Raw genomic sequence first — 16,895 nt, forward strand, 5'->3', positions numbered from 1 at the left:
CAAAATATGTTTGTCCCCAAATGCCAATGAATGGACCGAATCCAGCCCAACGTGTAGGCAAAATGAATGGAAGGACCTCCAGCCAAACCTATTCTGAATTGATTTTAAACATGTTAAAAACATTCTGTGCCTTCTAGGGCCAGTTTTACTGGGCTTGCTTTGTTTTATTAGATTATCACAAAGGTAACTGTGATTTCATATCTCACAGGAGCAAAGATAAAACTGGAGAAAGCAGAACCAATGAGAGAGGCCGTCATGCAAGCCGACAGTCCTATGACATGGATTCAACAGGTAAAAACCCATTTAAACTAATAAAGTTATCGTTTTACGTGTTCAAATATATGCGTGCATCTTTGATTAATCCTCGTGGAATCGACTGAACATTAGGAGTTATGCAAGTTAATAACTAGGAGAAGTTGCAGGAAAGGTTATCCTCAACAGGTCATTGTATTGCTCAACCAAAAATATATTATGTGTACCTAGTCAGGTTCCCTATGTGCTTTAGATCTATTTTCTTACAAAATCAAATGTACAGTCCTCTTCCAACAAGACGAGGCAAGCCTAGTAAAGCTGGTCCCTGAGTGCACACAGTGCTATTCAAATGATTCCGAATGGCTATTCACTGGACGTCAAGGTGGGCCAGATTGAGCCCATTATGGGGTTATCCAATATGCGATAATACTGCCTGGCTCTCTTTAAAGGGAATATACAACATTTGCAAACATCGAAAAACAAAACTACCAATTTTTTACGAAATACCTTACTAGGATGTTGGTAAATGACAGTCTAAAGCATCCTGTAAAGTTATGGTACCATGTGTGAAGTCACTTTCAAGAAAAGTGGCATTTGTTGTATAAATTTCCAACGGTGGTCGGCCGACCACCGTTGGAAAAACCTAACTATTTTTTAACTACTGCTCCAAATTTACCAATTTTTTGGGGTCCAAATTTTGTTTGCTATTGGTTACATGTTCATGAACGGGTGCAGGCCAGTTAGACTGGTTCCATTACCTTACAATTTTCTGGCATCTATAAATTGATCCATTTCATCTTTAGTGGAGTCAGGGAACCAGACTACTTGAATATTTTGTTTTTCTTGGTTTTTCCAGTATTTTCGAACACAAAACTTCAAACTTGTCAGTGTAACAATATCTGATCTATTATACTAACCCCTCAAATAGTTCATTTCTGAAATTACAGCAAAAGCCAATGATGTACATTCCGTTTAACAGCCAACATCCAGGCTAACTCACAAGCGACAGTCAGTCAGTCAGTTAATCAGGTTAAAAAGGACTTGGATTACCCTCTCTCTGGGACCAGCACAAATGCTGTGAAAAAAATGAATTATATAAACTCACATTCGCTTCTTTCTCCCCAAAACTGAACAGGATTTCCTGATCTTCAGAATATGGACATCGATACGATTCCTCACGTGAAAGATTTGCCCAAGGTGTCTGGCCCCATTGTGGACGTTGTGATCGGCAAGAATGGTTTTACTGTGCAGAAGATCAGCAACACATGATTGATGCAGAGGTCCTAGGCATTGTTAAACACCCTGAAATTGTTGATATTATTTATTTTTTCCTGTCGTTTTGACCCCAAAGTGGGATCAGCTTATGAATTATTCATTATAGTTATGAATTATTCATGCTGTAGTTTGTTCTTTGTATGAATATTCATACATCCAGTTTGTTCTTTGTATGAATATTTGTGTATTGAATTTGTTCTTATGAATTATCCATACATCCATTCAGTATTTTTGTGATAAAACAGAGTGCTCACAGAATATTGAAGGCGTTTTGAATTTAGAATTGAATAATATTCATAAGTATCCATTTATTTATAATAAACAATTCTAATATTATATTAGAAAAGATGTAAATATTTGTATTTATTCAATGTTTTTAGCAGTTACTGTAAATGATGTTTAGAATTTGGCCACATTGTGTTGCCTGTGACTGTGAATTATTATTAAAATTAAGTTCAACTCAAAGAAACCACTTATTCGTCTCCTATACAACTGTAGGTATTATAATGTCCATGTTATGTGAAAAACCTCCCCTCGTTGTGGTGCCTGATTTTTTGTGGAAGAGGTGATGAAACACTGCATAAAGACCGCCCCCCACCAAGACATATCTTTATCCCCACATCCCTTTGTTTGGATTTAATTGTCACTTTTCTACACCTATTGCTTGATCCAAAGGGCCAGCCTCTATTGTCCTCAGACAAAAAAAAATGAAAACAGCGCCCTCTCATGGTGGCCACGGTGCAGCTTAATGCTAACGTAGGGAAACCAACATTTCTGCCGAATATTTGGAAAATCTTAACAAGAAATATACATACAGTGCGGCCAAAAGCTATTTGCTGATAATTGGATTCACGTGACCAAACATCAAATTTCTGGTGAGCCCATGGATGAATTTACCCTTGCTGTATTGGTAGCCCTTAGACTCGGGGGGGGGGGGGGGGGGGGGTCCCCGGGCGTTTTCGAATCCCTGTTCTTGACAACACTCGGGTTAACCCGACACGAGAACAGCGGTCTCGAACGTGACGAACAGACCCGAGAGGGCGTTCGCGGATCGATTTTTTCACTCCCCGGTTGATGGAGGGTTCTGCGAGGTGCAGCTTGAACAAAATGGCGGACTGTGCAGATTCGTAAATTGTTTTGTGTGATTTTTTTTTGCTAATACCCTAATGATTGGAATAAGAATACCATTATAGTGCAGGTCTGCAATTTCATCCCCGCATGTCCGGTTTTGCAACAGTCGTCCTCGTTCATTTGGAATAGGCCTAAGTACAAATTCAGACGATTGTCGGCCATTTTGCATTGCTTTATATCGATGCGACACGCATCCGCGCGTTCGTAACAACCAGCTCGAGAACACGTTCTCGTGTTACACGCGTGTTGTCAAGAACAGGGATTCGAAAGCGCCCAGAGAGTGGTGTTTGTGCTCTCCAGGGAAGACACCCCCCCCCCCAAAAAAAGCCCTGATCCTGATAGGGTTCGAGTCCACCGCGTTTAAGGCAGGGTGCATTTCATTTTGCGGGATGTTTGAGAGACATTAACGATGAATCCCGAAAAGTTTCCATATATGAACATTTAATATTTTTGGAAAAGAAGGCTTGAAGAAGACAATTTTCAATGCGGAAACACTGGCTGTTCAGATTTTGCGCAAGTTAATGCCAAATAAAAAATGCGTCAAAAAAAAACCCCAAACGGAAATAAATAACTAAAATTCGTTTGATGGAATTTCTGCCACACACAAAAGATTTACAGTCGAACCCTGATAAGAAGGGCACTGTTAATACCGCACATCCTGCTAATAACAAGGACTTGAACAATTGAGGTCCCGAGTCTTTGTTTTTCTTTGTTTTCCATTACTGTTAATACAAGGTACCTGTTCAAACAAGGTTATTTGTAAAGTCTTAAGGACCTTGCTATAAAGGTGTTCGACTGTATTTAAAAATGAAAAGAGAAAATCTTGAGAAAAAAAACCCACCAGATTTAGTAAAATAAAAGCAATTACGAAAACTGTTAGTTAAAAAACGTAGTTAAATGTAAACTAGAGGAGTTTAATTTCTAAACGTTGTTGTCCCGTGACGATAATGCCGTAATATCAACGAAACAAAAGGTAAACTTCTGCATTTTCTGAACCTGCTCGGTATGGGAACTAGATTAGTACGACCTCACACACTGCGATTACGTTTAAAATGTTGTTTAAAAAAATGTAGGCCCTACATCGTTTTAAACCACAGGACTTTAATTTCTTAACTTAGTCTGGTTTCCTGACACGTGACGATAATATCGCAGGGGCGGATCCAGGAATTTTTGCAGGGGGTGTTTTCATCAGCCAAAAATTCTGAAATGTAGACAGATTTTTTCTCCGGACACTTGGCCTCCGTAAAATAAAAAGGGGAAGGGGGGGGGGGGGGGGGGCTCGTACCATACTTTCAATGGGGACGCTCTTCAAATCCGACGATTAATACAACTATTTACTTACGTGATATCGGCGCATACAAGACCCAAGACTTGTCAAAATAGGCAGATAAATCTCGTATGGGAACCAGATTAGACCTCACACACCCCATATATTAAGATATAAACTGTTAATTACAACTATAATCAAACCTTAAAACTGTTACATGTTTGCAAGCAAAGTTTGAATTGGTGGTACCTTAGGTGCTCATTTTAAAAATGCTGAATTAATGAATCCTTTATTTCCTCTCAAAGATAAGCAATACAGTTTATAATATTGGAAATATCATATTGGAAATCTCCAATTATGTGAAAAGTTACCTTATTTGTGCGTGAATCGAAATCCTGATCGATCATCATCAATACTGTGTTACATCAGACGAACGCGAAACTTAGCGGCCAACAAAGGGACGAATTCCCTGTTAGGTAAAAAACCTGTCGGGCATGGCAATGTCTTTTGCCCATGCCCAGTTTAAAATTGCAAGCGTTTGTACTGAATTTGCCCCAAGTGCAGGCAGTTGGTATGTGGTATGGTATGGAATGTATGTGGTAAAAAATTAACCTATTAGCCCAACCTCCTTTTTTCGGTAGTGTGATTACCCTAAGATGCATAAATCGCCTGGTTATTTAGGAACTACATGTATTTCCAGACCTGAATGTATCCTTGATGTCTATAGGCCTACACAGCCATATGGTTGCGAGGGTGAAGCTTGGCTGGTTGTCAAGTAAAGCTAATCCGATTAAGTACGTACTTAGACGCTGTAACAGAGCAGTGAAATTCGTGAAACCACCCCCCCCCAAAAAAAAAACCCCCAAAAACATGGCCTTTTGGACGTTGTGTTTCTCAGAAGATATGCTCAAGTATGATTGAAATGCTAAATTATAACGGAAGAAGAAATTCTAAACTTCACGTCAGTGACAAAATTGCCGTCATCGATGCCGAAACCTCAATACTGCATGGTTAGTGGTAAAGCAGATCTTCAAGTCTGGAAGAAATCGTTCGAAAACGTCCCAAAATCTATGTGTTATATCAATTTCCAGGAATTTACGAAGGTTGTTATTTCACGAGTAGTTGAACACTTATATCATTTAAGTATATACCAAATCTCAGCTTAATCTGTTGTTGCTAACGCTTGTGTTACAGCTCGATTTATCTCTAAGGAAAATCTCGACGAGGATTTTTGCGACCCAACCCACTTGCATGGTTTTCAGAGCGCCGTAGGCGCTACGGTTGACCAATTTCGGCCTAGCGCAGCACGACTGGTATATTAGCATATTCATTAGCGTAACCTGGCGTGACGTGGCGTTGGTCTCGGTATCGACCAATGGAAGCCGGCAAAAAGGGTGATATTTATCAATTAATAACTCGTGAAGGAGACTTTCATGCACATTTTTACTGCACACCATAATGGATAGGAACCTTATTAACATTTGTGAGGCTTGAAAAGATTGACAGACATTGCTTAAAGCCAGTGTTGAGCTTTCAAATATGCACGTAGTCAGACCTATTTTTCCAATTTCAACGAAAAGTAAAGAACATATCACAACGATTTTTAGCACATACTTGGATCATTATAAGGGAAATAAACTCTGACAGTTGCATGAAGATACGGTCTTCCAAACGTGAGAAATTAACTTTTAAAGATTTCGCCCGCCAATGTGAACATGTGTGTGTACAAGTAGTTTCATTCAAAATAAAGTGTTACGTAACCTTTAAAATCGCCCTTCGCAACCAAAAATGGACGAGTTAGACAAATGAATAGTAAAAAGATGCACGGCTCGCTCCAATATCTATAGGTGTGTTCCTCATATACAAATAGCTATCTCACGTGGCTCAATTAGATCTCAGACGAAAATGTAAGCCGTGCAACATGCATGATTTCAATTTTTGTTGCTCGCAGATGAACAGCCTATAGTCATCATTGTGTCATGTGTCCAGCTTTATAGGCTTGTCTCCTCTTGTAAATTTCGTAGGACAACATTGAATAAGAATTGTCGAGAAATCTCCTTCCTCTCTCTGAACACAGCATGTAGGCCTACTGCCCAAACGTTTATACCACTTCTTGTCAGATACCCCTAACTCCAAGAAAGAGTGCTGATGTCACCTGATTTTGTTACCCGCAAACGTCCACTGATGCAAACCTTCAAATCATATTTCTCGCGCCAAAAATGCATGCAACATTCGATATACTTTCATCTGAAGAGCAATGCGATAGGGGGAAATGATCACACTAGAAATGTCTGCCGCCGACGTGATCACCATAGCCTCAAGTTATATTTAGAGGAGTACCGTCGCCGCAACCTCCATATGATTGAGAACATCAGCTGAATAAATGTTTAGTATCGTGAGGAATGTTAATGGTGCCGTGCCTTATCGTGCACTCGGCTCATCATCATTTAAGCTTGTAATATTTTTTGCGATGCCTTCTGCTCAACTGCAAAATGATAACATGTAGAATTCATATTTTATCAGATTGTTTATTGCTTCTGGTGTTTAATTTATTGATACAACTGTGGCTAATTTTTCAGATCTTGACAAATCAACTCAATTACCCTTGTCTTTTATAACGACCATTAGTGGGAGTCATTGCATTTGGCGTTGTGTCTGAATATTTAAATTCAAGGGTAAATACAAGTTGAACGAGAGAGCGAGCGACCTAGGCCTACCGGAGCTTCACAGAAATAACATTATGCCTAAACATGATCGATACCACGCTAAAGTGTTCCTGTGAAGCTTTGCAATGCACAGAGTGTAAACATGAATGAAAGTTTCCCTCTGGTGGCGAAACGGCGTGACAGCTCAAACTGGCAAGCGCCCTCTTTCCCGATCACCTCGCCCCGCCCCTGGGGATAGCAAGGGCGGATCCGGGGGGGGGGGGGCAAAGGGGGCCATGCCCCCCCCCCAAAAAAAACGAGACCAATTTTTTATTTTTTTATGTGACATCGCAATAAAGGCAGGCAATGAGTACACCACCATCTTTTCCTCAAAAAAAACCACATTGGTTAAAGTGGTCAGAAATTGCCTCAGATCGCACCACAGAGCATCTAGAATCCAACATTGAATCCAAAAATGTTTTTGTCCCCCCAAAAAATTGTGTTCTGGATCCGCCCTTGGGGGGTAGGGAGTGGAGTGTGTGGGGGGGGGAGTAATTCGGTTTCCAGACTATATTCCTATAGCATGGAACACTGTGCATTCACAACATTTAGTAACAACAAAATAGTTTAACATGCAAAAGGTCACGCATATTGCGTGTAATGAGTGAACATCTTATTTTACATGTTAAGTTTTTAAGCGGTACTTTCACTTGAACGGCTCACTGACTTATCTAGTCTAGAGCTCGTGCCACAGGAATGATATGAACTGTGATTTCAAGGCATCATGAATTGATGACAAACACGAGGCAATTGTGCTGGTTTGGAAATCAATCACTGGAGAGATAACGAGGTATGGCGTCAGGGGATAGCCGTAATCATCATCAGTGGCTAAGCAAGAGGTCAATCACAAACCGTACGAAAAACAATACATTCGGTTTTCAGTTTATGTGTAAGTTTGAATTTCTCCACGGGTGTTAACTTCTAATTTAGGTAACTCAGCTATGGGCGTCGTGAAAGGAGGGTGGACGTTCCCCTCCCTCCGAAAAAGCAATTCAAAAAAGAGAGAATTAAAAAAAAGACGAGAGGGGAGAAGTCAACATTGTAGTGTTAATTGCAAATAATATTTTTTCCACTGCCGGTTAATTTCTCGCATTGCTTCAGTGAGAAACCCAGATTTGTGTACCGGTAAGTCTACAATTAAACCTTAAAATGCTTAAGAGTAATCAGGATTTTTAAGCTCTTGTTCGCACAATCATTTCATGCATGACTTTCAGGCAAGAGGGCCGGAGCTTATTGTGTACTAGCACTTGTTGTTTTAAACTGAGACGTTTAACCATGCGGCCGCTCTTTCAAAGCTACAAAACACCTTTGCTCGGGTTTGTATTTGGATTTCACTTGGCGTTATACCTCAATTTACCAATAATTGTACTAACATGATACATTGTATTATGTACTATAGTGTTTGTGCAACATTTGCGACTGATGATCTTTGTGAAGTGTACTGGTATGCAGGCAGTGTGACTTATGTGAAGTATTAATTTGCATGTGCGCATCAGCTGAATGTTTATCACGTGATCACGGGTTACGTGCACATGAAGACTGCTACCTGTCACAAGTCTTTGCCAGGCAGGTACCAGTCTAGTAGAAGTCCAGAAGTGGGACTGTCTCAGTCGGGTGACCACTTCATGACGTTGGAATTATTTTCGGTGATGGTCATTCCGAGAGTCGTGTGGTTTATAAAGTGTTGTTTTCGAGATGACAGTTAGCAGTTGTTGAATGATCTCAATGGCGACTTCACGGTTGGGTTACCGAACACGACACCTCGCGGTGATTGTCCGGACCCGATTGCGGGGATAAAAGGCCTCATTTACCGGGTGAATCGTGACACTGGGCGGCGTCAGTAATAAAGAAGTCATCGCTTGTTTGTTTTTCTGTCAGACGGACTGTCCGTGAATGGGCATTCGCAACTTTCTCTCACGCCATAGTGGAGGTAGATGGTCCGGACTCTAGCCGGGAACTGTCTTCGGATCAGCCTCCGCGTGAACATGCATCGCACGGTCACATTGCCCTAGGCAAACAGAAACGGAATCAGCTTGTTACTTCGTTATCGTCACCTTACCAGCTAGACTGATCTTGCTCCCAACGCATAATCCAACCTTCACTCCCGCACTGCCAACCGCTGTGAAGTTTTGGATTTTGTAAAATTAATCGCGCATACGATTCGAAAGTCAGTACTGTATAATAATCGAGCGTGTATCCACAATTATTGTTGAGCTTCATTTCGCTGCCCCTACCTGCAAATGTTGCGGTTGCTAATCTTATGAATACGAAATTATGTGTATACCTGCTAGTTATGCTGACAGTTTGTGTATCTGGTGTGTATGCGTGAACTGATTTGATATAGCTATAGGCTGGACTCATGTAAATCTCGTACGCATTCGTGCACCATCCCTTGGACATTATCATTGCCGAGTCGGACTCTCCTACTACCGGCAGCCTGCCGGCAACCAAACCCAATTCGCCCGGCATCTCATCGGCAACACACTCGTAAATATTAGCACGGGAACAGCAGTTTTGATTTCACGCCGCACGTTAGTGTGTTAGCTTCGGTACGTGGCCACGTCCACGCGCACCGGCCGTATATGAATGTTCGTCTACCGAAGATAGCAGTTGAGTTGATGAACGATGTCAGGATCGGTCAGCGTCAGGATGTTTGCGTGGACAAGCGTTCTTACAGTTTTGGTTCTACCTTATTTGCACGGTAAGTGACGCACTTTTAATCAACTTTTATCTTTGTGGTATCGGATTTTAGTGCACTATTTGCATTTACGACAGTTTTTCCTCTTAAACAAACAATAATGATCCAATTCACGTCTGATTCGTCTTTTAAAAAGGCTGCTATACATCTGCTGCCATATTTTCAGTGACGGCTGTGTACACAAACACACAATGGAATAGTTGCAGTGGTTTCTGAGGTAACGGAAAACTGTTGTAAAGGTTCATCTTAAATATCTTCAAAGTTTATTAATGACCCCCAAAATTTCCAGAGATAATTTAATAATTCAAGATAAATATATTAATCGGATTTTGTCACTTTCATTTTAACATGTCGAAATAGTCTAAAATGTTTGTATTCTCGATCTTAAACCCAAAATTATATTTTAAGTTTTAAATTTTCACGTGAATGTTTTTTGAGCTTCAGAATGACGACTATAATTTTTTTAATGACAAATTGGGGATAAAGAAGACACTACAACAATTTGAAGTTGGTGAAAGCAAATATGTTTTGGTCACCAGACCGATAAACATCTTCACCGAGATCCGTCGCTTCAACTTGCCGGTGGTGTCACCGTGTCACCCTCCACGCCACTTGGTATCCCCGTGCTCGCACCGCTGGCCGCTCGGAGTTAAAAAACACCCCAAGGCCGAACGCGATCAAGTGCGATGTACAATGCAGATGCGGGTCCCGATTATGCATTCGGGGGAGACGGAGCGTAGTGCTCTCCTTACAAGGACCAACAAGAAGAAGAAGAGAAGAAGAGAAGAAATAGCGTGGCCGTACTTCTGCAAAACAGATCTTTTGCCTGACCGGTAATGAAGTGATTATGCACGTTCATCTAGAAGCATGTGGGATGTTTTCAATTCCTTCGTCTTCGCTGCCCGTGCAGTAAATCAAGAGGTGTTTTTTTATTCCCTGAATGATGTGTTGAAGAGGGGCACATTCTTAAATATCCGCTACTTGGCCGGCTGGATTTCGGAGACCGTTAGGGATGGCCAAGGTGAAGGAGGGATGGTTACAACGCCACTGAAAGAGTAGATAATCACAAAGTCCCTCCAAGACAAGTGGGTTTATGCAACTATGCCGAGAGAATATTGCTCGGCTATGATCTTAATACAGAACACAATTTTTATTACGTAAACAAATGACGCCGCTTTACAGGATTTTTCTCCGGACGAAATATTGGGAGGTAATACATTTTTGTAGGCTAACTTGTGAGAAAAATAAAAGAGCATAGAAAGATGTTAAATATTTCTGACATTTTGTGAAAAGTTTAAATGGCAATAGAAGACGCTTTGGGGGAGTTTATCACGTTCATGTTTTGGCGTAGGATGGGTGTTGGTTGTCTCGAGGTTCCTGGTTTCTGTTGTGATCAACGTGACACGAGAAGAACATAACATTAAAGGAGATAATCATGTATTCTGCTAACTCACAGATACTGTTTGGTAGCAATACTATAACAATCGTAGGGTGACGGGAACATACATTACTTACGTCACCGACCGAATTACATACCCACTCACAATGTACAAATGAAACAGTACCATACCCCTTTTCATCAAGACAGCGCCTATAGCTGTACATACAATGAACGTCTCACACAGTAACCTTAATACACGAATTGGAGGAACATAATTATCAACCACTATTCAGTAAGCTGATACCTACCAAGAAAGAACTCATCACGAAGACGGCATGGCATTTAACAATATGAGAGTATTTTAAGTAAACATGCCAACTTGACTACGTGTAACTGAGCTTGATGGCTATAGGCCCAGCTTCGAGGAGGAGGATATATCAAACGAAGGACCGTTCATTTTCTATTTAACAGAACATGAAAAATACCCAGTGCTTTTAAATTTTTGAAAAGCAATAAAAAGCTCTAAAAGTTACCCGCATTCAAATGTATCTAATTCCACCTAACGTTCACGTTAATGTGAAAAAACCCAGAAAAACAAATGACCGAATCAAAATAGCAGGTGCTATTGAATTGCGTCCTAGTCTTTAGGGGGAATTGTAGCAGATTTGATCTTCTATAGATGTTGATATTTAATTCAATCCTTGGCAGATGGTGTAGTGCTGCAGTTGAAGGCTATCGACTTTCCTTTTTTTCTTCGGGCTATTTGAACTGTGGTTACCAGAGGAAATAGTTCGAGGTTACCACAGCGTGGACGTATTCAGTAGTTAACGTACGATGACAAAGTGGACTCGATTCTATAACCTATGTTTTCCCGTTTAATTAAAACCAATACTGAAATGTTTTGATTGTATGATTTACCAAATCTTTGATTATTTTTCAGCACTTTCACAAAAGGAGCAAAAAGGTTGTCTCAAGTTGAAATACCACTAACCCTTTTCAGCACCTAAGCTATATGCATTAATATTCAAGACAACAGAATTGTTTATTTTTACTTTTTTTCCCCCACAGTTGCCTTTGCTAAGGACACTGAAAAGACACCGTTTGTAAAAGGTAAGAATACCACTTTAATGACTCCTGCTGCTATATACAAAATTTGAATTAAGAGATCGGACCAATCCCTTTCTGCTTAGCGCAGGGATGAGAGATGTATTGATTACTAACCCCATGACATGTGTAAAATGAAATAGGTATGTATATTCGAATTCTGAAAGAGTCTACGAATCGATTATTGTCAGGGACATTAAACCTAATTCAATACCCCCGTTTTTGCAAAATGGAGAGGATTATACTTCATGCAGTGATGTCCTACTTTCATTTCTGTCTTGTGCAATGTACTGCAACAGATAAAGCACCTCTTGGGGCACACCATATTCCATGCTTGTTATTGATATAATTGTCATGTATCAAAATATTCTCTCAGGTAGAATTTTAATGTGTAACGACCAGTTTTTTTTTCCCATTCATGTCTCTAATATTTCACAACTTATCAAACTTGAAAGTTTGAAAACATGATGGGCTTTTATGTAATATCATAGAAACCAAATGCAAAATACGCTGCATGTTTTCTAGAAAGTTCTACAGGAAGCGTGCATCATTTGTCTTCACACCGCCCTGTCGAGACCCTTCCTAATTACAATTTGCCGCCGTCATTGAAACATGGCCCGCAGCGCCATAGGAAGTTGAAAGTTGATTAATCTTGAACTTCCTGCAAGAAATCAGGAGCCTTTTGTAATTTTCCAAAAGGGGAGCAAATTTGAGAAATCGCGGTCGGTATTTTTCAAACGAGGCGTGACGAAGATATCACGACTGCTCTTGTTAAGTCAGTGCAAATTAACTCATCTCGTCAGCCGAGCGTGACTTCCTGGTCTATCGGAATTAAACAACATCACCTCTGAAAGCATAGACATGCCAAAGTTTTTTTAAGATGCCGGGGCAAACTGTCTTAAGACGTCTCAAATATTTCCATTCAGACGTCCTTTTCATTTTTTAGGCGCGTAGCACGCCTATTGTGTGTTATTGTTTGCATTTATTCAATAAGCAAATAAAGGTATACACTTTTTGTTCTTACTCAAACTTTCGCATACTCACATTTGGACAAATAATTGTCACATATGACGCGTAGAGTCAGTCACGTCTGAAATTAAACGTTCTGTTAGGAGGGCAGACATAAAGCATGACGAAATGACAATTTCATACCGTAAAAGTAACGACCCATTTAAAATACACGTATGGGCCTGTTAAACATGTCTTGATCTAGCGTGTCTGGGCCCACAACTGTTCTTAAGAGCTTTTGATTTTTAGGGAAGAATGTTCATATCTCAACGATATCAAATCCAAAATACAATGTCTCATGAAACACAGAACAGTGAAGAGTAACATTAATGATATTTTTTCGCTGCCTACATTTGTAATTAATGTTAAGAGGCACCGGCCGAAACTGACTCTACAGCGCGATACAAACTTGATTCAGAAACCTGAACATGGGTGCCCGTTTCACTTTCCTTCAAAATATATAAACCTGTAAGACGAACTGGTATTATAACCATGTAAGTCTGGAAGGCACCCGACTATTATTTCAAATATTGCAAAGGACATTTCATCTCATTAAGATTCAATACCGTGTTCATATTTTTTTGGGGGAATGATTTCATGCATTGTATATAAGCGTTTGATTAAAAACACTGATTGTAATTTTGTGATATGAAAATCGTAATTATTAGAAATTGTCTCCGTCTTAACTAAGTCTGGACATCACCTGGTAGGCCTACACAGTTTATAATGCAGAGCTTCGTATTAAAGACAAATTCTTTGCGTCAATAATGCATGTGCAATACCATGTGTGCTGAGAGTGTGGAGAAACTTATAAATACATTGTATTCCTTTGTTGGCATCAGTGATACTTGAGTGGCCTTCGCAGTATTTTCTGTATTAAAATAGGCCTATACTTGTAACTTAATTATATTTTATTCAATTTAAATAATTGTGTGTTATAATCAGAAACAGCTTTGGAATACAGTATCCAACCATGAAAACTGAATGAAGCGGGAACGACTCAGGATAAACTATTTGATACCCATAACTACTATTCTAAACTCTTCAAAGGCTCACATTATGCGGTAAATACCTGTCCCCTTTAACGCACTTAAATGTAATGAGTCATTATAGTTATCACGTGTTGATTGACAAGCCCCAACACGGTTGCGTGATAACATTATGGGATTTATCAAAGCCATTACAACATAATGTTTTCAATCTGATGTCTCAGGATTTAGAACTAAATGATACAACGAAACGAAGAATCAATATAGAAGGTAATGTTGCACATCTAATGGGTCAGTGTTTAGAACATCAAACAATATCATGTAATACGTCTACGTTTAAGTAGAGCCTTAATGATTTATACAACGATAATCGGATCAGGTGTAATTAAAATTTGAACAATACAGGGTGTTTCAAAAAAGAAAACCGATCTTATTTTGTTGATTTCTCGGGTATGACTAATTATTTAGGAAAATGGTAACCACCATCTGTTCCATAACCGTGTCTTCTTTTTTTGACATCAGGAACTCCATTTTACCGTCACGGATGACTGAGCACCAAGTGATGTAACTGACATGCCAGAAATGGCCTTGGTGCACATGCACCATAAGACCAACTGACAGTTTTCAGCATGTTGAAAATAACAACAGGACGTACATTATCAAAGTCATTTATTCAATTGCTAAAACATATCAAGGTTCGTCACTGTCCCCGTTAACCCCACTGTCCTTCAACATGCCCCCCATTCCTTTCAACGTAAATCCCTGCCCTGGTTCTCATTGCTGTGAACGCATTCCTGATAACGTCTCTCTCTCTCTGATGGTTATGTAACAGACGGTGGTTACCATTTTCCAAAATAATTAGTCATACCCGAGAAATCAACAAAATAAGCTCGGTTTCCTTTTTTTTTAAACACCCTGTATAATGTGACAGGACAGTCGTACATCTTATGCGTCGGGATCGAAACTTAATTGTACAACGAAACGAACCAATGAAAGAGTTTTCAAAGCTTTAACAACATATCCCTAATATGCCGCACCATCTTGTACGTCGGATTAGCTTGCGCGACTATACGAAACAAAGAGTCAACATGGGTCGGGGTTAAGACTTAGTCATACCACGAAACGAAGTGTTTTACATCTCAATGCTTTACATTTTATGCGTGAGAATTTGGAAAAGGAAATAAAAAACAATTATATACAACAAACCGAACTTTGCTTTTCTTGTAAACGATTTCAAAAAAGGCTAACGCTTGAATACCAAACTATACCAAATCTCGCAAATGTACCAAATTGAATCTTGGTTTGCTGGATGCGGTCACAAAATCAGCGGCCGCCGTGATTATTGCGCCGGTCAAACACCAAGGCCACTCTCTCCACGCGGTGACCGATAATTAAGGGTTGGCATCAAGGAATTATTCACGCTATTACATCAAGGCTCCCTTTAAGCGCAAAGAGAATCCTCCCTCTGCCTGCACAGTATAATCCTCAGTTTTGTTTACGCCGCCGGGACCATGAGAACGCTAAGAGACACCTATTGCTTGACAGGTTCAACCCCGGTACCCCCCCCCCCCTTACCTCCCCCTTTATTAATTTAGCCAGCCGCCTATGCATAACGGACTTTTCATATCTGATCTGTTTCACCCCACGCGCTCTCTTCATCGCCCGGGCACCTTGAGATCATTATACCGTACCGGGTCCCAATCGGATCAGGGCATTGACGGGTCACTGATTTCTACTCTTTACTCGAATCCGTCCCGTCACCCAAGTTCAAATTGCATTAGAGAGATGTATATAGTCTACGCGTATTATACAGGAGCTTATTAGTGGGACGGCTAGGTGTTCATTGGTCGTAGTTTGACTCAGATACCTAGACAAGTTTTACAAAACACCAGAAGCATTTTTGTTCCGAGGCAAGTTTTTCCTCTCTCCGTGCGCTCTGCCGTTTTGGTAATAATTATTCCTTCAAATCTCGCCAAATGGCGGCTAATTTGTTGAACTCCGTATTCTCGTTCAATTTCATTTTCTACGATATCATCAGGCGGCATTTCAATCGTGTGTGTTTGCACCAAGGCAGGTATATACGCAGGAGGCGATTAGTGCATGCAATCCAGTGAAAAGGGATTACCCAAACAAGGAAAAATAGCAGAAAAAAAGGAAAGAAAAAAGAAAACAAAAATAGAAAGTACCTAAAAACTGAACTTCGATTTGATAATGATCAGAGGTATTTGTTGTAAAGATGTTGGTGTGTCAAAATTTATTTACGTTTTCTCTGTCATTTGAAGAAGTAGGGCTTATAGATGTGTGCTATAAGATATTTTACTAAAGATAGCAAAAAGTATTCTCAAAGACAGAAATGTTCCCCCTTTATTTGACTGGAATTACAACTGGCCGATACCCTACGCGGTGTGTATGAAACCTGTAATAAGTCTTGTACCTCGACATGCATGTTATCGAAGATGTTATTCTTTTCAGCGTTCGTAATGAATGCACTTATCATATTCTGAATCTTGGATAACTTTTCGCGGAAACCCTTTCGTCACGTACCTATAATGTTACGTCCCTCGCTATTTTTGACTTGATTAAATGATCCAAAATGCTATTTAATTGCCATATTTGCATAGGCCTATGTGATTTTTAGCCAGACGGGGCAGGTTGAGATACGTGCGAGACGGGGCCTTGTAAGTGGCCCGATTAGGCTGAATATTGGTTAAGTCAAGTGGTCTATGCATAATGGAACGCCTACTGCAAGATTAAATTCGCAGCGTCGCTAATGAACGAATGCGCCCGGTGTGTAAATGAATGGAATACATTAGTCGAAGAATCGAGCAAGGATGGTTTAAGGAATACAGATGACGCGAGGAATGGGCAGTAGGCGAACAAGTTGCGCTGACTTTGAGGCGGCTTCGGATACTAGCGATGCTGTCAGTAATAACCTTTTCCCTTTGCCCGTCCGGTGGTTTGAATCACATTTTGCCTGATGGTTCAAACCCCAACAGGTGCGTGAGTATGATTGGGGGGGGGGGGGGGGGGGGGGGGGAGAGGGGGGAGGTTCCACAGGCACTGATGCGGATTTCGACACAACCCA

General features: G+C 40.4%; 1 protein-coding gene across 1 annotated transcript in view; it reads left to right on the plus strand.

Moving 5' to 3' along the window:
- The first annotated feature begins 9,051 nt into the window (after positions 1–9,051).
- Positions 9,052–16,895, plus strand: part of LOC119740514 (neuronal acetylcholine receptor subunit alpha-7-like) — a 29,337-nt gene continuing 21,493 nt past the window's right edge. The window contains exons 1-2 of the mRNA XM_038215853.1: positions 9,052–9,331; positions 11,778–11,819. Of these exons, the coding sequence (XP_038071781.1) occupies positions 9,256–9,331; positions 11,778–11,819 (118 nt within the window). The 5' untranslated portion in view covers positions 9,052–9,255. The remainder of the gene's footprint in view (positions 9,332–11,777; positions 11,820–16,895) is intronic.

Source organism: Patiria miniata, unplaced genomic scaffold (genome assembly GCF_015706575.1).
Source record: "Patiria miniata isolate m_02_andy unplaced genomic scaffold, ASM1570657v1 HiC_scaffold_5, whole genome shotgun sequence".
NCBI lineage: Eukaryota > Metazoa > Echinodermata > Asteroidea > Valvatida > Asterinidae > Patiria > Patiria miniata.